The sequence below is a fragment of the Anser brachyrhynchus genome, assembly GCF_964034855.1.
Source record: "Anser brachyrhynchus genome assembly, chromosome: 15".
Taxonomy (NCBI): Eukaryota; Metazoa; Chordata; class Aves; order Anseriformes; family Anatidae; genus Anser; species Anser brachyrhynchus.
Genome location: NC_137733.1, coordinates 6,370,855 through 6,396,970, shown reverse-complemented (window position 1 = coordinate 6,396,970; position 26,116 = coordinate 6,370,855). Strand labels below are relative to the sequence as shown.

At 45.3% G+C, this 26,116-nt stretch overlaps 1 protein-coding gene across 9 annotated transcripts in view; it reads right to left on the bottom strand.

Moving 5' to 3' along the window:
* Window positions 1-25,853, bottom strand: part of CREBBP (CREB binding lysine acetyltransferase) — a 94,304-nt gene extending 68,451 nt beyond the window's left edge. For 7 of the 9 annotated variants that reach the window (XM_080556253.1, XM_080556260.1, XM_080556254.1 and 4 more), the window contains exons 1-2: window positions 25,029-25,853; window positions 10,670-11,382 (exon numbers count right to left, since the gene is read on the bottom strand). In XM_080556253.1, the coding sequence (XP_080412379.1) occupies window positions 10,670-11,382; window positions 25,029-25,113 (798 nt within the window). In that variant the 5' untranslated portion in view covers window positions 25,114-25,853. The remainder of the gene's footprint in view (window positions 1-10,669; window positions 11,383-25,028) is intronic. The other 2 variants (XM_080556259.1, XM_080556255.1) reach the window with 2 other exon arrangements.
* Between the last annotated feature and the right edge of the window lie 263 nt (window positions 25,854-26,116).

Below are 26,116 nucleotides of genomic sequence, written 5' to 3'. Positions count from 1 at the left end.
CCAAGGCAACAAAAACCTCTTAAAAATATGTACAAATATTTCTGCATTGTTACTGAAATGCAAAGGTCAGAATTTTGTGGAAAATGCTCTTTACAAATGACTGTCTATGCAGTAAAAAATTCTTAATACATTTAACTAGAAATTATCCTATCTCAGGAAAAAAAAAAATCACATGCTTGCACTGTACGCCTGCATAAGGAAAATATCTCCAAACTTCTTTTGGTCAGCTCAAGCCTGAGTGCTGATAAAATGGAATATACCACTGGAAGAATCAAAGCTTTTGTGTTACTGAGCATCACCGCTGTACATCTTACTCTGCAGAGAGAGTAACCTTTGCAAATAAAGTCAAACCTTTGATATATGTAGCCCTGAGTGATCAATGTATTCCAGTTGCCTCCAGAGCTTTTATGATTGCCAAGCAGAGAAAGTGGCTTTCTTCAGAATAGTTTTCTTACTACGTAAGGAACAGAAAGTTAACCAGACCCACATGGAAAGCAGTAGCTAAAGAGGTTTCAAAGGTTTGTTGCATCAAGTCTTTTTTTTTTTCCTCTCAGAGAAACAGTTACTCAACACTTAAAACAGGATTTTGAAGGACTGAAATTCAACTAAGATACACCCACAGAAACACCTGAGAGAATATTCGCAGGCCAAAATCTTTCTGGGTTAACAACAGAAGAGGCAGCAGCAGCTCTGCAGAGCAACAGCAACGGGGAAGGTGCCTCCAAAACACCGTGAAGAGGGGCATTCAGCTTCCTTTCCTTACAGCAGTTTCAGTTTCCTTTCCTTACAGCACGTACTCTCCTTGGCAAACATGAATCCTAATGGATGAGTGGTTACTCTAAGGGAAAAATTGTGTTTCTACAACTAATAGATAATTATCGTATTTCAATCCACAACCAGAGGAAAAAGGAAATCAAAACAGGCAAAAACCAAGTTTACGCTATAAGTTACCATAAACACATAAAAAAAGTCAATATAGTTTACTCAAAACAACCACTTAGCACAAATATCATAGCGTGACATTAACAGTAACTCGAGAGAAACATAACTATAAATATTTTATACTGTTGAAATAATTTTTAAGTAATAGTTTTAAGATCCAAACGCATTTATTTTGAAACACCACACTGGCATGAAGAGCCACCCTGAAATCTCCAGCCTTTCTGTAGAAATACTCTTCCCTGAGGACTTATGTGAAGCTACCGAGGCTTCTCGATAGGTTTTAAAGGCAGGTAGGATCTGACGGCCACCTTTAGGACACACGTGTAAGCTGAACGGCGAGAACCAACCCGTCCTGCGCACGCACGGCTCCCCGGCGTCACCCGTGGTGGCGTTTTCCAGCCGGAGCTGTGCAGCAACACGCCGAGGAAGCGATCCTGCCCGACCGAGCAGCCGCAGCGCGCAGCTTACACACGCAGTTCGGGAGTGAAATCCCGTGGGTCAGGCTCATCGTGGTCTGACCCCTCCACTTCCAGGGGACAAAGATCCTCCCGTCTTAAAGAGGGTTATTTTATTTAGCCAAATTGCCAAGAGTATCAAAAGGCATTTGTTCTGGTTTGTTTGCTCGTAAAACCCATTTAGAAAAGGATCTGATACAGACAGGTAACGTTATGCTGCAGCTTTTCTAAGAGAACAAAAACTTTCTGCCTGCCCCAAGCCAGCAGCGTTTCTTAGAGGCCAAGTAACCTATTTACACTCTCCTTTAAAAGTCTTTTTCATGGATCTTTTTGGCAAGGACCTCTTATGTTTAACATGCCTTATTTTCATTATGATACATGCTAAAACAAAGACCCTCATGAGTCCCTTTTATGGCGCAGCATGCTTCCCATTTGCTAAGCCAAAGCAGGTACATACACGTAACGAAGAAACAAAAACCAGGTGTTAAGCCTGTCACTTTGGGGCCTGAGCATCTACAGGACACAGAACAACTCACCTTTCCAGATGCTACTCACGGGTAGTCCCTGTAGTGCCAGAAGGCCAAAAAAACAACCAAGAGAACACACCATCAGACATCTTCGTTCCTCTAAATCTCAATTCCACAAACTATTTCTGGTCTTGAAGTCAAACCCATTACTTGGATTACATGGGAGCACTTACAAGGCAAACAACAAGCTTGGCATGCCACTTCCCTCCCTGGTCGCAGCGATTTCTCCAGTAATTATTCTCTGCTGCAGAGGCAAGAAGGGGAAGGGTGGGGAGCAGGAACGAGCATGTGCGATTCATGGCCCATGGACAAATCTACAGAAGGCAAACCGTCCACCAATGCCACACGCAAATGAAATTATGCTTCCAAACACAAAACAACAGGTATTTCCTCAGAACATTAGCATTCACAAGGAGGAAGGAAAATGCTATTATATTTTGCCATTATTTGTACTCAGCCCTGCACAGTAACCAGTAATTGTGTCAGTAAAGAGCTGAGAACTTTAACTGAGAAATGGGAGAATGGGTGTATTCAAACACCTTTTCTAGTTTACAAATTTACCTTAAAAAGAAGAAAAATAGCTTGCCCACTATGAAGTAGACTTGGGCATGCACTGTGTAGCCACTTGTACTGAATCCAACCCCTCTAGCTAAGTGAAGAGATTTCAAAATGCCAACGTCAAACTCTCAAAAGAAAATGTCATTTTTTGTCCAGCAGTGGAAGCTGTACCGTCCGCACTTCGGGTGTTCTCTCACCCCAGGGGAAGCAGCAAGGAGAACCGCCTCCGTTTCTTGCTCCTGATCAGCTTCTTAGGCAGGGTGACGGAGCGCACCACGCCATGCGTAGTTTTCAAAGTTTCTTGCATTGCCTTTTTTCTAAGAAAACAGACCACCGGCATTTCGTTTTCAGACCATAATACGGGCTGTTCTGACACGTTTCTGTATGGACTTCCAACTACATGATTCACAATGCCATCACAGCTCCCTGTCAAGCACAACGACGAAGTGCATTATTAACTATGGAAAAGGTTTTTAAGATCTCTTAAAAGGTCTTGTCATTGGAAATGCTCCTGCCCAGTAGGATCTATGTGTATGACTGGGCCCTAGTAGGAATACTACAAAAAAGACATTCCCGTCTGAATGAAATAACCAGGCATTTTGTAACTTCCACATTTAACATCAACATTTAAACAGGCAGGTTTTCCTCTCTTAGGGAGAGATATTTTCACCTGTATATTAGAAAAAACAGATGACGAACAGATGTGAAAACAGTTTAAAAATGAGAAAGAAATCAATAATAAGGACTTGGAAGTTTATTTTATAAATAACATTTTAATTTAGCATTTTAATAAACTTTTTGAAACAACACAGCTTTTAATCTGTGGCTTCCGTAAGAACTGGTGGATCTCTTAATTTGACTTACAAAACCTTCTTTCATGTAAACTCCTAAGAAAGAAACCCTATTCCAACAACAAGAATTGAAGGATTACAAGACACTAACCAGTATGAGTGAGAGTTGGTGACAAAATCCTTAATGGCTGCGTTACTGCACTAGAAGATAATGGCACAACTCTACTCTGAAAAGATACCGTATAGCACTTCTCTCAGCTGGACAATAAGCCAGAACAGGTTTACCAATGCTGGTTTTTTAACTACCCAAGCTGGAAGCAGAAGGAGAGGAAACGAAGCTGTGGTTTTCCCCTGTGAAGGCTGACTGCTCTCTTTTACAAGTTCTTTTGACTTGCAGCAGCAGTCAGACTGAACGCAGGTACCTGCATAAACACATGCAGAGGACAGAAGCCAAGTGACTATCGCTTCAGAGATCTTCAATGACATTGCACAACTGCAAATGAAATGTAACTTAGGTACTAGAAATAGGAAACAACTTCAGGTGCCAGGAGGAATAGCTGTGGTAGGAGAGCTTTTTAAGTCACCAAATCTCTTTGGTATATCAAAAGTCAAGTCATCTGTGAACTACCACTTCACATGGTCATGTTTCAAAACAAAACTGTGTTACGGATATTTTAATTTTACTACGAGTCAGTGAGTTTTGCTGTTACGTGTTTCTATGTATTTATATCCTACTTCTGTTTGTTATTATTATAAAAGCACTTGTCTCTTCTCAATAAAAATGCTGTTTTGGTGATAACGTTGTTGACCAGGGAACCAAGGAAATGGTCGAGTCTGTAACTTGATGAAGAGTCCACAGAAACTGGGAAGCAGCATTAGGTGGAACATGATTTGGGCTGGCTACCTGAGCTTGCCAGAGGCATGGCCTGCTAAGAGGCAGTCAGCTTGGCAGCTGACTCCGGACAACTTAGAGGATAAGCAGCAAATTATGCGCAAGTCACGTTAAAACAATTCAGGCAGATCCAGACAGATTGAGTCTCACCAGAGAAACAAACAGCACCAGCAGTTTGCTAAAACAAACAGAACTGCAACGGAACGAGAACATCTTCAGCTGACTTAATTCACAATCAGCAAGCGTATCTAAATCTGGTACTTAGCAATATCAACTGGGTAACCTGTTTAAATAGCCTGCTTTATTTTTTTCCCCATCGCAAGTTTTCCTTACTACAGATTCCTCAAAACACAGACTCAACCACCATAACTACATATGCAGGAGAAGCCTTGTATCACAATTCTTGCTCTTTAGAGTCATTCACTATCTTGCTACATTTCCTGACAGTTACTATCCAACACCGAAATATCACTGAGCAAACAGTCATGGGGAGCAAAGCCATGAATCTGGTGTTCAAGGCACACGCATACACGTACACTCAGCACTGAAACAGCAAGTAACAGAATCCAGTTCTTAGACAGCTCAACAACAGGAAGCGAGACAACTGGTTATTCTCTTGATAGACATAAACAAGGATTTTACTGTTTTCTGAACGTCACTTCTGGTAAGAATTCCTCCTCCTCTTTAATCTTAAACTTCTCCTACTGCCACTTGCACTGCCATGTGGCTATTTTAACTGAAATAAAGTTAAAAACACGAACTATTCAAATTAATCATACTAATATACAGTTAATAGACGAGATTACAGAGAAATCCAGCATATTAAGATCTATTTTTTGCACAGTTGGCGACATTTTGAACCCGGAAGATTTTGATGTCAAATCTGTTACTGACACCAACTTCCAGGAAGAGGTGTGTGTGTGGGGGGGGGGGGTCAAGCACATTATACACAAGTAGGGAAACACACATCTCCTGTGCACACTTTGACCTCTGTATCTAAAAGCACTGCTACTAGATCACTTCCTGAAATACTACACTGGAAGACCTGCCAACCAGATCACCATTTCTCTCACTTCCTGCTTGCCATGCAGCTTCCAGCTTATATCAGCACAAATATTTTCCTTCAGAATTTTCACAATACGTATAAAGAGGTTACCTAAAAGCCACAACCTTGAAAGGACATTTTATTGAAAACCACTAATGCTGGAATCCTCGTAACTAGGTATAAAAATAACCAACCATTTTCTCCTGATTGACGTGTTTATAACTTCAGACTAAGATCTGACCAAACAATTACTTCCATTTATTGCCCATACAGAGCCCAATAATGTTTGACTAAACTGCATCTTTCAGAAAGGAAACTAATCTCGAGGTAGGTTTAGTAGTCCTATAAAGACAAACACATTGAAAGGAACTCCCAGAGAAGCTTCAAGTTCAGGTTTAAAGCAGTGACTTCCGCATATCAGGCACACGCAGCTTCAGAGTGTTTTTGCTGTTGGGTACCTGCATACCCTTATTTGAGCGAGACAGCTCTGAAGTTACTGAAGAAAAGGTGATTCCTTTTGCAGAATTGTAGACAGGCATTACGTCTCGGGAACATATGAAATAGAAAACACCCAAGAGTCCTACTCACCTCAATGGGACTTTACTTCTTCTTAATGGAAAGAGCTAAAGTAGCAATTAGGTGAATCACTGGCAAAAACTCTTACCAGAGTGCAGAAAGGAGATTTGAGAACCATACAAAATAAATAGAAACTTTCTGAAGTTCTCTTCTGATTTTCCACAGGCTTTGATAGCAGTATTAGGAAGAAGGAAATGCATCTCAGCAAGAGACTATATACCATCTAATCTCCAGAAACACAACTTCAAGCTCTAGCTGCCAGCCACAACAAACTACATGAAGGCCTCATTTCCCTCATTTGGAAAAGATGAACTCTCACAGCAACAGAAGAGCATTAGGCACAGAACATACTCGCAACGAAGTGCTCATTTCTATGGAAGCAATAAGCCATCTGCTTAGCTTTGCTACCCCTTAAGATGTTCAAAAACTGACAACCTTCAATCTTTTGAAACAACCCTAATTTAGGAAGATTTTCTAGATGGTTTGAACACATTTTCTGGACCTAATGGACTTTACAGAAAACAAATTACAACAAAAGGGGGCAATTCTACTCCTGTTAGAAGTCACTGTGACAAGACAACCTGTTCCTCTACCCCTACCACGTGATACTTTTTCGAAGAAGAATCTTTCTGCTCTTTGAATCCGATTTTTTGAAGAACTTCAACCCAAATGAAAACTATCTTTGTGGCATTCATTGTCCGAGAAAACAGGGCCATAAGCCCAAAGTTACAAGCAAAATTGTTTCAGGAGAGGAGTCTGGCAGTGAACTGAGCAGAGAGAGGTACTATAGCATAAAAAAGGTTTCCTCAGAGGTTTCCAGACAGGTCAGTAACTCAGACAGGTCAAAATCACAAGGCAGGCACTCTACACAAACCTGAAAATGCAAATCACACAGTCATGGCCAGTGAAGAATTCAAATCCTTGCTATAGTAAGCTGCTGTATCTTTCATTCACAAAATCTTTTCAGTGCCTAATCCATTCCCTATTTCCAAAAATATTCTAGGCTATCAAGAACATGCTACGTACTCCCAAGAAAACATGACTATGACTTCAATAGCTATCGTTTCACTTGTATTGACAAGCTGCTTCTTCTGGAGGATCATATGAAATATGAGAAATCCTTTGCTCATGTCTCTATAGACTGAGGAGGCGTTTTGCTTTAATCTCTCCCTACTGACGGAGAAACATTAGCCCTGATGCCAGCACCTCACAGCCTTCTGATGTGGAGACTCAGCTATTTTTCATTCCATTTTCATTTGGTTAAAGTTTAGCTGCCACCTTCAGCTTATGCAAGCACGTGCATCATGAATTTGAGTTACAATGAGTTTCTGGCCTGCTTTCATTGTCAAGAGCTGCCTTAAAACAACAGGTCCAGCTTAAAAAGGAACGGTATTGGCTTAAGATGCTCCAGGTGAAGTGACTCCCAGTTACTTCTGAGAGCAGGTGAAAAGATAAGGTTCTTCTTTTTAATCTCTCTTACTAGGGAAAATTGGTATCAATTCTTGGAAAGAATTGGTGTAATTGGTATATTTTTATACAAATATAATGCAAGGAGGAAAAATAGAAAAAGCAAAGACTTACACAACGGACTTTCCTTGATTAGTCACTTACTAAAAAAGGGTTAGAACAAACCACCACGGAAGCAAGGTCTCAACCAGCAGCCCTGGTCCCGAACTACGCAGGGTCACGGGACTGCTACGCACTGCACGCAAACGTACTGAGCTAAGAAAAACAGGCTTGCAAGCCTTACTTGAAGCATCCACTGCGACCGAAGAAGCACAAATGACCCCTGGTAAAACAAACCCACCTCAATCGAACACTGCATAGCGAGCACAACGCTAATCCACCTACAACAGATTCTGCGGGTCAGGCAAGTCCCAGCTGTCCAGCAGCTCCTCCCCGACTGCCCCAGGAACATTGGGGCAGGGCAGAGCGCACGTCTAGAAAGCCTGGTGCGGCAGAGCAGCCCGGGCACAGCCTGCGCAGCGCTAGGAACCTGCATGGAGACGGTTCTGACCACAGGGATTTCCAGAGACAACGCAGATCCGTAAGAGAGCTCTCATGCCCTCCATCTGCACATGCTTAGACCTTTGTCAGTGAATTAAAAAAAGTAAACAGAGCAGAGGGGCTGCAATCTTACCTAGCTATCAGGATACTGAAAATCCCGAAATAGAACAATTAGACTGGAAATAAAAGAAATCAATCAGTGATGCACATCACTTAAACATAATGAGAAAATCTTGGTTTAAGACTACTTTTTTTAAAAAAATAAAAATCTGCATTCGTATTTCCCACCTCCTTCCCTTAAGATACATTGCTATAGTTACCAGCTAGAGAATTTGTTTCCTGCCTTCATGCAGTTCTTCCAGCATACGGCAGCTACATTTTAAACAGTTTACTCCAGTTAGGCAAATCAGCTGCCTCACCATTTTAATTGCTACTCTTCAAATCTTTTTACAGCGTGCGCATTAAGTGGTAAACATCACGGAACAGGAGGTGAAAAAAAAAAAACTAACCCACATTCTCCTTCAGCAGAAATTTCAGTTTCAGAACAACAGACAAACCCACCGAAATATTTACTTTTCTTAAAAGCCTTCATCACAACGGGAGCACCAATAAACAAAAAAAGCTAACACGAGCACCATTTGATGACCCTATTAGGGCAACAGACTGGGGGATAGGAAGAGACTGAACAGGATGCCTGTCCTCAAACGCCAATGAGAAGAGGCAAAAATGGAACGCTTCTGCTTGTCAAGAAGAAAATTCAGGGAGCAAACCAATCATTCCAAAATGGAAACATGAAATATTTGTGTAAAACATCTCATTTGCTTGCTCTCTTACCAAAAGATAATTAAGATGTAAATAAAGTAAAACTTTTATAAAAATGCAATGCTTTTAAGCTTCATCTTGTTTGGCAAGAGATGGAGGTCTAGAAAAACACCAAGTCTTCTATTTTTTCAAGTTTGCCAAGGTTTTAAAATTGTTTTTTTCTTAAGTGCTAGCACTTTCACAGAAGCACTGTTTTATCACTTATGCTCTGTTATTAAGTAGTCGTACCTTTTCAGTTTCCCCAAACAATTCTGCTTCTAAGGCCTCCTGAAAGCACTAATTTTCCTCTAACCTTTTGGAAATGCATCACCAGTGCTGAGCACAGCACTGTGTACAAGAAGAACTACTGACAAGCATAATAGGGGTACTTCCACTACTCTTTTTCAACATAATCCATGCACAAATTAACTTTACTTCTTGAACCTGAATCACGCTGAAAACACCCAGACCATCTTCCTCAGCTGGTGAATCCCACTTGCAGCTGGCTTCAGGCTAAGACTGAAATCCTTGAAAAGTGGAATTTGTTCTGGCCTATTCCTTACTGGGGTGGGGTTGCTTAAAAGAAACCAAGACATCACAGAACCTCTCCCAGCAGAGCCATATACATTCAGTCAGGTAAGACCTTAGGCAAGTCCCTTTGCTTCGGGTATTCTACTTAAATTAGTTCACACCAAAAAATCAGTAGTTTCATTGTGTAACTGTGCAGTGGCTAGGGAAAATCTACTCCTGAACATGGATATCCATAAATTTATAGAAATAAGCTATGCCAGGTAATCAGAATTTGCCACTCTTCACCCAAATTACAAAGAAAAAAGAAACAAAAGGGAAACTTATTTCTTTCTGTGCAGACCAATCCCTCCACACGGCAAATTTAACTGATCTGGATGCTGGAGACAGGTGCGCTCACTTTTACGTGCTATGACCATCACCCAGAGCACAAGCATCTCTTCCTTAAGCTTCCTTAATCTTCCCTTAAAAGGGATCCCTTTCAGTGCCAATGGAATGTTTTTTGTATTTTTATTTTCAAAAACTAAATGAAATGTGCAGTACTGCACAATGATGGCAATATTTCTTGAGAGTACATGGGCTTGCCTTTGTCAGGCAATGATTTTTTTTCCAGAATTCTTAATGCATCCATTAAGACTCTCATGTTAATAAATTACAATGATAACGACTAGCGGTGTATAGATAGATAAAAGAGTAGAGATGGAATTCTCTTCTGTATACCAGAATAGAGTGGTTTTGCCATCAAAATTCCAGGAAGGAACTACACCAAAGCAACACAAACAAGAGATGAGGTGTACTGCTTCCCAGCCAAGGCACGAGGAGCAGCAATCTCCTTCTCTAATCATTTCTCTATGCTTATACCAGGCAAGTCAAGAGCTAAAAAGCAATGACTGTGTCAAGCAGGGATCAAAGCAGTGTCCCAAGACACAGGTAGATACTTCCAGGTATATATACTCCCCGCCCCAATCCGTAACAGCCCCTGAGTTACTTCTTGCCCAGCTACCATCCTTCCCTTTTGCAAATTTTACACTGGCTTGGCAATCCATGTGAAATTTAATGTTTTCAGATCAGTGCTTCTGTATTTGAAAAAAAAAATCACTGCACAGCTGTTGATAGCAGTCCTTGACAAGAGGACCAGTTGCTGTACCTCTGCCCCTTCAAACTCGGAGCTCTAACAGATTCCACGTTGCTTTAAATAAAGATACTGCCGCCTGGCAGATAAAATGAGATCCTGCACAGAAGTAACAATGTTTTCTTCTCGCAAGTTTAATCTCTTATTTTCTAATTCAGCTTGCTAAGATACAGTGAAGTGTTTTTTAAACAAGTGCTTTCATTTCTGATCACATGAGAAATACTGCTTCAACTATATTCCTCTCATGGTATCACTGCTGACTGAAACCGGTAACTACAGACTCAAGAAAGTGCATTCTTTAGTTCTGTTGCAGAAAAAAAAGTCCATTAATTTTTTCCTTTTTCCACACAGGTATTTAGAAAACAAAAAACTCACAAGTGCAATAAATCGGATATACTAAAGCATATATACATACTTTTGTCATTGCTCCTGTCTGTGCTGTGTTCAGTCCGGTGTGACCAGCCATCTGTGGAGATACTTGGGTTAAAGTCTCTGCCAGCACACTGCCTGCATTCCCCTGCATGGCAGGGGCAGAATATTGCATTCCTGCTCCCCTTCCTCTTCCAGCTGCCCCAAGAGATCCATTCATTACCTGCCCTTGTCCTTGCTGAGGCTGATTCATTAAACTGTGACCAGAATTACTGTTGAGAAGGCTCTGGTGTGTCTGACTGAAATTAGTATTCATACATATTCCAGGTCCAGTCTGTGATGTTGCAGGGCTGCTCGTCACCATCCCCACTTGTTTTTGTGCTTGAGAGTTCAGTGTTTGTGATGCAGGTGTGGTAGGTCCAGAGGTGCTGGCTACTTGCTTTGCCAGGCCTGAAGCAGACGAATCTCCCTGGTTCAAAGGGCTCTTACCCATAGCACCCAGATTACCGATATTAGCACTGTTCGGCTGCCCTTGAACTTGACTACCAACTCCCTGCTGGACAGGGCTATTTGAGTTCACATTTCCAATTCCTGGGTTTAAGGAAGAGCCGCTGCCTCCCCTCAGAAGTTCGGAAAGTTGCTTGTGTTTGGAAGCTGCATCTGGAACGAGGTTCCCACTGCTGTTTAAAAGGCCCAACTCGCCATTGGGGATCAGCTCATCAGGAAGATCATTTTCCAAGTCAAACAAAGATCCAAAATCTGCAAGTTAAAACAGAAACACGAGTCAGAAAAACACAACAAGTAAGTGACTAAAATATTCACCTACACTACTACATACTTGTCTCGTATGTAGTCAATGTCACACGTTAAGGCCTAACTTCACCCAAGACTGCCAACGCTGGTGGCGAGTGCCCGCTGACGTGAACTCTGGCACCCTTCAGAAAGCACAGTCCCTGATGGCATACGGTGTACACACAAAATCACAGGGTAAAACACAGGCCAGTAAGTAGGGTTTTTTGCATGATTTGACAGGACATTATACCATGCTTAAGAAATGGAGGTGGAATGAACAGCGTCATCTGACCTAAGTCCCAAATTTTTTGTTTGGGCTAAAAGAACACAGCAGAAATATCAAGGGAGGTTTTCCAACTGATGTACTCTCCCGACAGAGCTATCACATCACATTCTCTGACCTCTCGAGTAACCCCATTTCATCCAACAATCCTACCTCAACACTGCAACTTATGTTTGCGTATGGCCAAAGACTTCTTCCAGCTACGCATCAATGCTTACGCAAGAGAACCACTACATAGTTTGCTCCCAGTCTCTCATATAAATGCTTTCAACATCCATTTCTTGTCATTTTTTTCCCCATGACGTACTACCTAAAAGGATCCTGAAAGACACTCAGCATTTTCTCCTCATAATGCCCGAACAGCTCAAATAATTCAAATTGCTCTCCAAGTGCCCAGCCCTCATTTATCATAGCCAATATTGACAGAGCTAATCCACACGCTGTCCAGATGGGCAAAATAAATCAATCCAGTCTTCATTAAGCCCCTTGAAGGAACTGCTTTGACTGGCTGGAACACCAAAATTCATTAAAATAGAAAGTAGTGTTTTGTTTGTTAAAATTAGCAGCTCAGGTTCCCCAGAATGTTTTATTACACATTGTAAGTGGTGTCTGTGTAACAGTGTTATTTTAGGTATTTAACTAGAAACAGAAAGTTATCTGATTGTATATAGGTACTTTTTAATTACATATCTGAAGACATGAGGACGAGTGTATACATCCATATTAACAAGACGTATCAGCAGACTAGCCTCGGTTCAGAGCAGCTCTTCAAACCCAACACACTGCTGAAAAGTTTTCCAGTCCGAGGGCATGATCTAAACCAACCACTTTTTACTATAACATAACAGAACTGTACTGAAATGTTATTGTGCCCCTGGAAAGTGAGCCCTGAAGAATCCTAGCTCCTCAGAGTGAGAAAGACAAAATGTTTCTAGGTTAGAGCAAACAGAAATTCTCTTCTAAAGAAGGAAATCCCAAATGCTTCATGATCATTCAACTCACTCTTCCACATTCAACTCACTCTTCCACAAGGAAAAGCTAACGCAAGACTCAGGCTGCAGAAGTACCATAATCTCATTCAGGAAGCAGCAACCTGGACCACACCAAGTGCATTTAAAAAAAAAAAAAACACAAAACAGCAGCAAAACCCACAACCCATTTCACCTGCATCACACAGCTAGGCTGTATTACCATTAACTTCCAGTACATTGGAACACAATGCATGCCATCAGCATTCAAATTCTCAGTTCATCCTAGCTAGAGAAAAATGAGCCCACATTTAGATGTGCTGCAGTGACCACAGAGTGACACCAATCATCTCAGTAACATGCACAAAAACGTTCGATTCGCCCCTGTATGAGGCTGCACATATCTGGCCCTGAAGCATCCTTACAAGCTTGCGGGAAGCTGGCCGTGACAAAACGCGCTACGGCTCAGGAACAGACCTGTTGCCTTCCAAGCAGGGAAGGAGCAAACCAGTATTTTCTGAAGCCAATTTTGTTCATCACTAAAGTATTCTTAGCTTCTCTCTTATTTGCTACCCTTCGGTTGTTCAATTCACCTTTTGAACATCTTTTACAAAAACCCCTGGTGTACTGCACGTTTTGGTGATCGCTTCATCATCATCCCTCCTCCTCTTTGCACACAACCGTTGGGTGTTGGGTGCCTCTTCCCATACCCTTTTGTTCCATCTTTCCTCTCCCAACAGTTCAGATTTGGCCCCACACATGGCCCCGAGAGCAGCTCCTCTCCATACTGCCAGGGCCCTGTCCGAGACTTTGCCTTCCTTAAGCACTTCTGGTCACCCCAGCTCATCAGGCACGTTGAGGCTTAAAGAGCTTGTTCAGGGAACTTGTGTAAATCCCAAGAATGCTGTTTTTCCAAGCTTCTGCACTAAAACTGCTCGTTCTTCAAGAACGAAAAGAGCCAGCCACGTGCGTGTGGCTGTGCGCGGCGGGAGGGAGATGAGCAACAAAAAGGAGAGGGGAAAGATGTTGCTACGGCTAGAAAAGAAAAGAAACAGAGAAGTTTTTTTCCAGTTGTATTTCAAAACAGGATGCTGGAATTGCAGTGCTCAAATTTTTCTGTTTCACTGGCTGGACTCTTAACTGTGTTGCCAGAGCCAAGGGCTGGAAATGTTTTTGCAGTTTATGAAAAGAGTGAAGCAAGCATTTGGGAATACTTAAAATATTCTACCACTCTTAAGCTCCTGTAAAAAGTCTATACATTAATGTTAGGTGTGGAAAGTTTACAACTCTGCCTGCAGGAAAATACAAAGCAGGTAAACAGCTTAGCATAGCGGCCATGTAAAAATTCACCAAATATTCAAGTTCAGGCAACGATTGAATCAACACGAGGCATTTCACAGTTACACAACAGAAAACTAAAGTCTACTTAAGCATGTCTGCAACAAATCTATAAAGATAAGAGATTGTCTTGGCAGTTATAAATACATGCACTTATACACATGGAGAAGTCTGCCTTAATGGGAACGACCCATTTCTACTAGTAGCAAAATGAGAACTGACCTCCCCCCCACCCTCACAAGAACATAACTGATCACGTTCTCGGTGCTTCAACTATTTTTCAAAATAAACAGCATCTACCAAAAGCCTAAAAAAATAAAAATCAAGAGATGCCCGTGCATGTAAACAAAGTTATCCGAATCAATGCACAAAATACACGCAAACAGAGCAGTCCCGCTCCACTCACCGAGTTTTGTACCCACTGCATCTCTCAAACCCCCTGCTTGCTATCGCACAGAAGAACAGAACCGTTCCGAAGGAGGTCAGCCTCCCTTACCCCACAACGAACACACTTATTGCAGTGCTCAGGAAGTCACAGGCTGGAGATCTACGCGGTAGCATCTCTTCTCCAACACAGCACTTCTGATCGCAAACCTCAACACCTTTCCTTATCTCTGCTAACATAAACCCAAATGGCCTCTAAAACAAGAAGAGCCAAAACGCACAGATACCGCATCTTTTGGAAGGGAAGGAGAGGCACTGAACCATCAGAACCCACCCACTTTTTCCAAAGGGCTCCTTTTCCAAATGGAGAATTTTGTGTTCTTTGAGCATCTCTTTTCACGCACAGGAGACAAACACACATTCCCCTCATTTCAGTTTTATGGGCTTAAAAGTTGTTTGCCACCCTGGACAACGCTTTCAGCAGCCATTAAAACTTTTATTTTTTTAAAGAAAAAGTTCTGTCTCCTCCCAGATGAGAAACCGTGCTGCATCCTCAGGCAGAATACGTTCATCTGCATGACTACTCACAACTTTTATCAGGAGATTCTTCCTTAGCACACACATCCAACCAACACGTTTCGATGTCACCAGCTTTCCCCCATGGCTCCTTTAGACCAGCCTGGAGAGGTGACACATTGTAAGGTATTTCTTTGTTTAAGATGATAAGGCAGGTGGTCAACTACCAAACTCAGCTTCAATTTTTATGGAGCTATCTTCCCTTGGACGTGATTGGGAGTTTCCCTGCCACAAACGTCGACTGCCCATCCACGGAGTCGATGCTGAAGTCACCCTGGAAGTCCCGGCACACAAGCAGTATTTTCACTGTGCCTTTCTTTTCATGCCAACAGAGCTGTTACATTTCAGTGAGCCCAATTTTGTTTTGTAAGGCTTCTTTCAATCATGCCAGACCCCAGCAGACAAAGCCTCAACAGTTCAGAGCTGCAGCCATTCCCTACAATTCGATGTCAGGTAACTCAGCTCAATAGCCACACTGTTCGGTGCAGGCAGCAATTACCACATCCACCCCAGCCTCCTTCCGAGGTTTGAGGATTCTGTAATTTATTGTTTCATAAAAGACAATTAGCACATTTAAAGTTTTAAGAGCAATTAAAAATGCCCGCGTAGAAAAAATAAAATTTCCAGTAAGGAAATTTTACATTAGCGACTTCACCTAACGAGGCGTGCAAAAAGACTGACGGGCATCTGACGCTGGCTTGCAGCTTTCAAAAGCAGACCACCGCCTTCTCAGAAGCTGATGTTTAGCGACCAGGCTGTGAAAGCCAGCAACGAGGGACCTGGGTGGGCTGAAGAGACGCCAAAGACCTGGTGGAAGGGGCAGGGGGGAAAACAAGGGATCCATTAGCGGGCATATGGATGAGCCCCAACCGGTTACAGCTTGCGTAACAGGAGATTAGAATAATTAACTAAACTTCCTTCTGCTCAGTCTTTTGAACTACTTGTATTTGGGATGAGAGAGAAGTACTGGTTTGGTTTGCTCATTCCTAAGTCAGCAGATTGGTCAAAATTCGATACACCGATACACAGAAATGAGCTTCACCTTCAGACCTTCTAGCTACTTGCCCCCAGGAACCTCATTAGGCTAATTATCACAGTTCTCCCTCGCCAGAGACAAGGCTGCTGGACGGAAGGGACAGCAGGAGGCTGGAGGCCAGGGCCTCCCCTCCCCTCCCCTCGGCTCCAGCACCTGGCCCCTTCCCGGCAGCGTTTCGCTGGGCTCAGTGTGGCTGATCGACGCGCTCCCTGTAACCGGGGCTCCTCTTCATCTGCTCCCGGCAGCGCTCCGCAGCACGGGGACACCTCTTCCTGGGGCCAGCCTTGGAGGCTGGAGTTTGGCAGCACCGCGGCCCCCCAGCCTTCCCCTCTGGCCGGGCACCCACCCCGTATCGGCGTGTCCCCCAGCGCTGTCACCTGCTCCAGGCCCTTGATAAGGATATCAGCGCAGACTCGCCTCTTACTGGCCTGCAGTTGAATGCGTCCCACTATGCACTACTTCCTGATCCTGAGCCCAACCATCCAGCCTTTTTGTTTGTTTTCTGTTTGCTTTTGTTTTAAGAACACCCACCTCAGCCATCCACTCATCCGGACCATAACATCCTGAGTTGGAAGCAAGGACATTCTGAGGGATCAAGGTGGAAGCCTCGCTCAGGTTGAGGTAAATGACATCCACTGCTTTTCCCCCGCCCCCGGCCCAGTCCTTTTAATCACAGAAGGCAATCAGGTTTGTCAGGCATGACTTAACCTTAATAAATCGATGCTGACTGTTCCCCGCCCAGAGATTTTTTCCCCCGAGAGGACCTCCCCCCACGATCTTCCCCGCGACGGGAAGCAGGCTGACCAGTCTGTAGTTCCCTGGATCGTCCTTTTAGCCCTTCCTGAAAACAGGCCCAACGCTTGCCTCCTCTTGCTCTCCTGCTGCTGGGATTTGGGGCACGGGGCACTGAGATGGAGGCATTCGATGCCCCCGTGCTTCCTTTACAACTTGCCTTCTGGCGAAGCTCACTTCTCCACAAATGAACACCATTCAGGGTACACCTAAGCGGTGATAAGTTCCCAAAATCAATTAATTTTGATACAAAATCAATTCTGTATGTTCCAATAACCAAAAGGGACGCTACCAGCTTAGAATATAGTTAATCTTGAGAACAAGTAAAAGTAATTTCAAGCTCCTAAAAAAATCTCTCTCAATCTATTTTTATAAGACTTCAGCAACTAAGTGACTTTTCAAAACTGAAGCTCATTACACAAAGCAAACAAATCAAAAAGTTAATGAAAAAGGAAAGAATCTGTTCGTTCTCTGCTAGCCTCTGCTGCAATACTCCTAAGCCATCGACTCAGCTTTAAAAACGCTCCCGGCTGCAGCCCGACCGCCAGACCTACTGCTCAGGAAGGGAAAAGCGAACACAGCTAAGTCCCCTAAACCACAACTGACGTGTGTGACACCAAACAACTGCCCGGGACGGGGAAGTTCAGCTCCTCTGCCCCCCTTCTTTCTCACCTCCCTGAAAAAAAAAGAAAATGGTATAAGCTGAACCCCCTGTTTACGCTGAGTTTAGTTCCCAGCCTCTCTTTTTCCACTCGCACATTGTATATCATCAAGTCATTACCTCACATTTCTCTCTCTGCTGTACCTATCCAAACCACCTCGACCATCTCTCTTTTGCTACACTCACCATGAAAATACAACGTGTTAAAGGTCCAGAAAAACCTAAGGTACTAACTTCAGGAATTATCACTGTTTTCAGACCTACTATGCTTCTACTAGAAAAAGATGTTAACACCACCACACAGATTACTTGAGTTTTCCACTACTAACACAAAGTAGTACACAAGGGGATGTTAAATGTACCTGAGACCAAAGTTCATGTACAGAAGAAACTGTGCAGAATGCATTCAGATAAGGAGCTAGTCCCCTCTCTTCCCAGATGCCAGAGGGGAAAGAGAACACCAAAAAAGCAGAACAATCCCAACAAGAACGCTCACTCTGGTCTACTCTGGACGTACGGGATGGCAAATGATGGATTAACTTTCCTTTCCTCTGGTCCTACAGAGCCTCTCCGTAACTGTTCTTCCCTTTAACTGCTTCCCAAGGTGTCTTCACCGAGTGGACACTACCGCTATGCCTGCTCTTGCAAGTAACTGTAGATCCTCCCCAGCAGCAGCACCAGCACGGATGTGACGAGTTTCTGTGCCGTGAGAGCAGAAAGCTGGGCAGGAGGAGAAGCCAAGCAATCTGCCTGTCGACACGGAGACAACTGCACCGGTCGCATTAACTTTTCTTTCAGATCATCCTGATTAAGATTAAATATTTTAGGGATCTTGGAGCACATTAATGGAACTGGGGTCTCACTTTCTCATCCTATCACAAACACAAGCATCTTTTCTGTTGCCCTATTTTAACAGCTGACGAAACATTAATGTTCAGGACGACCATTTAAAGCAAAATCATCTGAGAATCCCGTAATAAAAAGCCAGCCCTTGCTTAAGACAGCATGAAATGCACACCAAAACAGAGTGTCAGCATGAGAATGCCTTCGGTTAGCTCACACAACTGACAGATCCATTGCTTCATGCTAAGGCTGTGCCACCCTCACTGCACATCTGGAAAAAAAATCATCAGATAGCTCACAAAGGTGTGAAATATCTTGACAAGCAAACTTTAACTGTGACATTCTCTGGCTGGAGACTTCTTATCAAACACATAGGTTCACACAAGGTGTTTCAGATCTTAAATCTTTCACTCCTGCATCCTGCCCACTATGACTGATGGCATGGGTGGTGAGAACTCCATCCTAACGCTGCCTTTTAGCTCAGGCTGCTTCAAACGTTCCCCCTTCAGCTGCACAAGTCCTTCTGTGAAGTCCTCACCTTTGTGCACCTTCTGTAATACAAGCCCAGAACGGATCTATTTCTGCGAAGACTGAAATGGCAATGATTAATATGTACTTGAAGTAGTATTATGAAACAAAAAGAATTAAACATTATGCAAGATTACAATAAAACAGGCAAGTTTTCTGTCTCCTTTGTGATTTACAATAGCTCAAAAATCATGTTTCCTTTCTCTTTGTTCTAATGCCGTTTTTCCTCCCTATTTCTGGTACCAAATTACAAGCAAAGGCTGGTTTGTTCAGCAATTCAAATTCATCTGTGCAAGAACATACAACACAGAGCACACCAAACGCACATACGGAAGCAACAGCAGACATGATTTTTTTTTTTTTTAACTTTTAAATAATTTCATTCTAAAAAAGCTTCCAACTATAACTAACTGTATACAAAAACACAGTACCTGCTCAGATCTGTTTTATTGTAAAGCACTGATTCAGAACAGCCCCTGCTCACTGCCTTCTCATTAATACTTTCCTTAACGGAGTCTATGAAACTTAGGAAAAAACTTCACAGCCACTACAGAACAGATCAGCACTTGAAGTTTCCAGCTTTCTTCACCCCATTAGATAACGCCACGCCGGAGATGACACAGAAGCCGCGTCACCCGTACAGCGACACCCACTAAAGCAGTCATCAAAGTGCGGGCTGTGGCAAAGCTGGGCGGGCAGGGAGAGAAGCTTGTGCTCTTCAGGTGCGACGCAGATGGAGGGGCTGGAACCTCAAATCCTGTTTTCCTTCCCCCTGCGCAACAGGCAGCTGCTGGCCCAGATGAGGACCTCAGACACCCACCAGCAGCGCAGCCCCAGCTGCTCCCTGGGAGGCTCGCTGCCTAGAGAGAGTAGTTCGTGGGGCAGCGCCAACGTCCTTAGCACGTCCCCACAGCACTGAAGAGGACCCTCAGAGAAGCAGACAGCTTCACGTCCCTCTCTATATAAATAAAGTAGTTGCAGATCAAAGATAATGTATTCATCCAGCGCTCCAAACAACGAGAAAGATTCTTACACCTCAATGGCGAGACGAAGTGAACCTTTGGTGTGTCTGTGTGCTAAAGATTGAGGCTCTGAGTTCCTTGTGATTGTGAATTAGCCCTGACAATGGAAGTTTCAGTTTTCTTTTGATTCACACTATGATTCTGCACAATATAGTATTTGTTGAGACATCTCTATTAAAGAGAGTATTCCGAATAAAAGATTTAGGTTCTCTCTGTATCTTAGACATCTGAGAAGACAGATGGAAAACATAACATATGTTAAAAGGAAGATTTACAAAGCAAAAATTCTTGAAAGTGTAAACCAAATTAGGATGGAAGTGTCAGATTTCTAAGTTGTCCCACATGCTTTTTCATTGTATAAGAACAAACCCCAGGTTTTTTCAAATCCTGTTTTTTTGACTCCCCCGATTTCTCATTAAACTGCAGTATTTTGATAAAACAGCAACAGTTTTGCTCGCATTCTTCTCTATTAGCAGGTAACAACAGAGAGCAAAGCCTTCAATAGAAATAAACACCAAGGATAGGGGGATTTTTTAATGTGAAGTTACAGATAGAGTACCAGAACGCAGCATGTTGCTGTGGAAATAATTAGTGGCACTGGACTATGACTCCAAGGAACATTCAGCCAGAATAGAAAGTGAATAATCTGCAACAGAAAACTGGGAATTATTTCACAAGCTATCAAGAGATCTCCAGGGTACAACAAAGACTGACCCCCCCGAGCACAGCCTTTATTCTCTTCTGGTGTTGGCAGGGCTTCTCCAGGAGCCGTGTTAATTTTAAGTCATGAAGAAAATGAATCAACGTGATAAAATCCCAAGCATATATGCAACTATCACTCAAAACATGAATAAAAAAGCAAAAAAAAAAAGTAGGGGGAGACAACTGTATATAGACTGTCACATAAAATTAGACTGGCAGACCTTCTGCTCAACGTTTTCATCTCATGCAGATGTTAGTGTCGAACTCCTTGGAGAAATCTACAAAGATCCCCCCCAGATGAGAAACTATAGAAAACCCTGCTATTAGCAGTGCTTCCTGAATTGGCACAAATGTGCTGCGTTAGATTCTCAACAAGCGAACCAATTTCTAATCTCTCGAATCTCTTGGCCCAGATGACAACTGCTGGCACAGCGTTATGCAGGTCAGTCGCTTCAGGTGCAAAGAAATGCAACTTGTGTCAAACTTCAGACAGCTCACAAAGTAAACACTTCTGCTTGGCGTGACATCTCTCATCCACCATTATACATATACGGCAAGAAACAATACAGCCATAAAATATCACACGCTGCATTTGTCCCATCCCAGCTAGTTACAGCGCAAGTGCCACGAAATAAAGGGCATTCCCGTGGCAAGTCAGAACTACACACATGCCTTCACCTACTTCTTTTCAGAGAAAGCATTTCTTCTCCTGATTTTCTGCTTAGAAATCCAAGCCTGATCGCTTACTGGAATTACCCTTTTTCTTGTCCCAGAGAGAGGGATGGAGAAAGCTTGCATATAAAAGCAATTTCTTACTGTTACAGCGCGCAACTGACAATAAAGTTTTGCTCACGTCATGTAAAACGAGCACACCAATTAAACAGGCTTCCGGGAAACTTCTCAGCTACGCAGGAATGAACCCTAGAACACACACACTAATGCTCTCACGCGCACAAAGTTTGGCTTTAGATAACTGAGCAATCAGTTCACCTGAACTCCCAGCTAAGTACGGGAACGCTAGCTGAGAAAGCCTGGGTGTCCCCGTTAAGTTACTTTGTTTGAACGGCGGACCATCTCTTTTAAAGCTAAAAGCTGAATCCCCCGAGAGATACACCTACCTCGTTTTTGGCATACTGCACGAGAACAAGATCAAATCAGGCCGCGTACTGAGACACAAACTCCCCTCGGTGAAGTTCCGTAGCTCACCGGGAGCTAAGCAGAGCTCTGCTTATCTCAGCACAGGCGAAGGAACGTGCGACAAGACCAGTCTTTCCCCAGCGTTAAAATGCGGGCACCGCAACGCTACCACACCGGGCCGTAAAGAGAACGTGAATTACTGGAGTTCTCAGCCTGCAGCTTTCGCAGCAGCTGCACCACTTAATCTGTTTATGATCTGAAGCTGTGAAAAAAACATGAGAAAGTATGAGGTGCAAATCCAGCTCTAATGGACTTTTGAAGCTGCTCATCTCACCTTCTTTCCAACTTCACCTACTTCAGGAATATGTTAACTCGTGCCGCAGTTCAGGACACCCTCTGCTCTGGCCCACATTATCACTTGTCACTTCTGGAACTAGCACAGCCCTACAACTGCAGAAGGCTGCAGGGTACGCAACAAATTCCGACAGATGCGTTACTCACGGCGCAGCACACAACGCCACCGAGCTAGCTATCTGCAGAGCGGCGGTGACAGGGCACCTGAAGAATGCTGGCTTTACTGCCGCTCGATGCAGGCACGCTTTCCACAATCTACGTGCAGAGTTCAGACCAGGACCAGCCCAAGAACGCTGCCAGTTCGCTGCATGTTCTGCTGAGCGATCAATACCGGCAGCGTTCGGAGCAATAACGCCACCCACCATTAAAATAACATTCTGCCATAACCAAAGTTTCTGCAATTCTACTTTTTGCATTAAACCCTCGTTTACCCTGCAACACGCTAGATCAAAATGCCTCGTAACAGTTTAAATAAATAAGGACACAAGCACTTAGGTATGAAAACTATTATGTATCTAATAAAGAGGTAATTAGACAAAAGCACTCCTCCTACCTGGCTAGATAAGGGAAAATCTCTCCCGCGGATACTCCAGCGTGCGAGCCAGCTCATTGAGTGCTGCTCGGTAACGGTCAGCTAACAGCCCCGAGTCTCAACCTTCCTTTTCGATTCAAAGGGCAACGAGACGACTGCAGAATCTGACTATCGCGAAACCTTAACGATGTTCACAGCAAGCCTTTCTGTTATCCCTCCAGTTCTCCTGCTTTCTCTTAGCTCAGACGTTTGTTTTAGCTGCTTTACAGAACGCAAGCAGACCGATTTCGACTGCACAAACTTCGCTACGGTAAGCTAAGGCGCTATTTTTACCAGAAAGATTAAAGGCAGTTAAAATTTACCCTGACAAAAAGAGTTGCTTAACATTACCGCATCAAAGCATAAAGCGAAGTATAAACAGGTGCGAGCAGTTGCATTCTGCTGAACGTTCAGGCCTGCCACCAGACCCTTCGCCATCGCGCTGCTACGCTCGCTTACGAGCGCCTGCAGGACCGGGGCCTTCGTGTTCAGCAGCAGCACTACTCGGCCTACCAAAACGTCTTACAAGCACGTCCCCAGCACGTAAGCTGCAGCATCAAGTGGCATGGGTTTACGACTGCAGCTACAACTCAGTTATCCATCCCAGAACTCACTGCCTGCCCAGGACGCAAGCTGCATGCCCACCTACACAAAGACAACTTCCCAGGTCGTCCCAAAACTTGTTCATTTAAGCCCCAGTGCAAGAAAGCAGGCAGTTTCAGGTTCAGGAGCAGGTATTTGATAGCAATCACCACTCACACTACTTGCATTGCCCGATACAACGCATAGAAGCGTGCAGCAATCCTTCCACCAACAGCCTTGGCTGCTAGGATCGAATCTAAAGCGTAGTTTTTGGAAAAAGCACCGCCAAGTGCACGAACATACCTGCGCTCTCCAACAGAGAGGCATTTTGCCTGGGGATCACGGCACGAGACTATGGATGCAACCCTACTTCTCCAGAATACAACGTGGGGCTTTCCGTCCCCGGTGGCCGAAGGCCCCTCCGCTGCGCAAAACTTCCCACAGATACTGGAGCCTACATCTCTAGCGCTGCACAGAGCTCCCCGAGACGCATTAGAACTTGCTGAACAGGACGTAATTATGACTGAAGCATTCCAGAACAGACCAAGACAACTTCAAAAAAAAAAAAAAAAAGATTCAGCTTCAAACAGCCTTCCCTGACTACCCGTACAGTCTAAAGGTCTGAGGAATTTCAGAAAAATCGTGCTTTTCCCAGGTTACTGTGGTGCATTTCGTAGCAACTTACGTATCAGCCTTCCCTATGGCATTCTGTCACTTCCACAAAAGAGATTAACGCCGTTCAGTCACAAGACCTCACCTAGATATTTTTCTGCCAATTCTTACTCTTAATACTGTTTCTTTTTGGCATGTTTCATTTCTTGGGAGGTTGAGAAGAAAAAGATTTCATGAATTAGAAAAAATAAAAAGCCTGAAGTATCTGTAAGCTACTGCCAAATGCACACCAAGCAAACTGAAAAAAAAAACCACAGAATTTATCAGCTCAATTATAGTAATATTTTTTTCCTATCCATAAAAACACAGCAGGCACACCACGATTAACTTATCGCCGACCCTTCGACGAGATTCAGGAATCTCTGAGAACAGAGGTGCAAGTCAAACACACGACACGATCCTATGAAGGCACTGCCTCGGCAATTAAAACGGAACGCTTCAAGACTTGAGTACACGCACACACGCGCTTATGCACACACGTGCGTACTCGCGACGGGCGCACGCTTGCTGGAAACGAGAAATTTTGCTGCGTTTTATCACCTACGAACCCCCTCGGACAAGGGAAGCAGGGCGAAGACGCTACGCGACGCGGAGACGAGTCGCAGCTACCGCCGGGCTGCCGGGCATTTCATCACAACTTGAGCGCCTGAGCGGGTCTGCAGATTCTTTTTTTTTTTTTTTTTTAAATTTTAAATAGGGAAAGAGCTCGGAACAGGTCGAACCGAGCGCCTTAAACCCGTCTCACCGCACTCTGAGACGGGAGGGGGGGAATAGAAGGAGATGGGGGGGGAACAGAAGGAGAATAATACTAATACATATATTAAAAAAGCAGGATAGGGATGTGGCGTTGAGGGTGTTTTTTTTTTTTTTTTTTCGCTCCGCAGCACAGCCCCGGAGACGCAGAGCGGGGTGGCAGCGGGGGGGGGGGGGGGTAGGCAGAAGGGGGGGGTGAAGGAGAAGCATGGGGACCCCCGGGGGGAGGAGGGGACCCCCGGGGAAGGGTGGGGACCCCACAGAGAAGGGGGGCGAGCGGGTGGGCCCGGCGACCGTTCGTCGCCGTACGGCGACGAACGGTCGCCGGGCCCGCCCGCTCGCCCCTGGAAGGTGGGGGAACCCCCAAAACACCCCCCCCACACCCCTCCCCGTCCCTCCCCGGGGTCTCACCTGTGCTGTCGCTCGCGGAGAAGCCCGGCGAGTTGAGCTTGGCTCGCTTGGGGTTGGGCGGCCCGTCGAGTAAGTTCTCCGCCATGGCAGCCGCCGCCGCCGCTCGGGGCCCGTCCCGAGGCGCTCCCGGAGGAGAAGAACGAAGGGGGATGGCGAACAACAGCGCCGCTCAGTGCCCGGCCGCCGGCGGCCCCCTCTCCCCCATACCCGGGGCCGCAGCAAGGCCGCAGGGAGGAGGGCTCGGGGCGGGCTCGGGGGGAAGAACCCAAGCGCCCCCTCCCTGCCGGCCTCGCTCCTCCCGGCCTCTCCCCCGCCCTGCCGCCGCCGAGGAGGTGCCCGGATGGCGGCTCCGGCAGTCACTCGGGGAGCATAGCGGGGCCTCCTCCCCCCCCCCCCCCCCCCCGCCGCCCCTCCTCGGCCCTCCGCGATGCCGGGGGGGGCTCGGCCCCGGTTCCCGGTCCCCCGCCGCCCGCTCCCCGCCGCCCCCACCCGCGGCGAGCCGCGGACCCAAAACGGTGGGGGGGGGGGGGGGGGGGGGGGGAGCTTGGAGGGGAAGGGAAGGGAGGGAAGAAAAGGGGAAGGAAGGGGGGAGGAAGGCGGGGGAGAGGAAAAAAAAAAGAAAAAAAGAGAAAATTGGAAAATTAGGAAAAAAAACGCCCCAAAACAATGAGCGCGCCGCGGTCGCCGCCGCCGCTCCCGGTCCCGCTGGCGGAGCCCGGCGGGCCCCGTCCGGCGCTGCCCCGCGGCCCCGAGCCCCGCTGCCCGTCGGCGGCGCCCGGCGCGGCTGCCCCGTGTCCCGCCGGGCGGCCCCGCTGCCCCGGCCCGGCCCGGCCCGGCCCCGCTCCGCTCGCGCCGCGCTCCGGCTCCGCGACAAGATGGCGGCTGTTGATTCCTCAATTAAAAAAAAAAGTTTTTTTTTCTCTTCTCTTTTCCAGAGACCATGGGGGCGGGGACGGGGCGGCGCCTGCGCGCTGCGTCACCGCGCACCGGGCACGCCCCCCCGCCGCCCCCGCCGCCGCCGCCGCCGCCGGAAAGGCGCGAGCGGCGCCGGAAAGAGCGGAGTTCGTCCTCAGTTGCTCCGCGGCGTC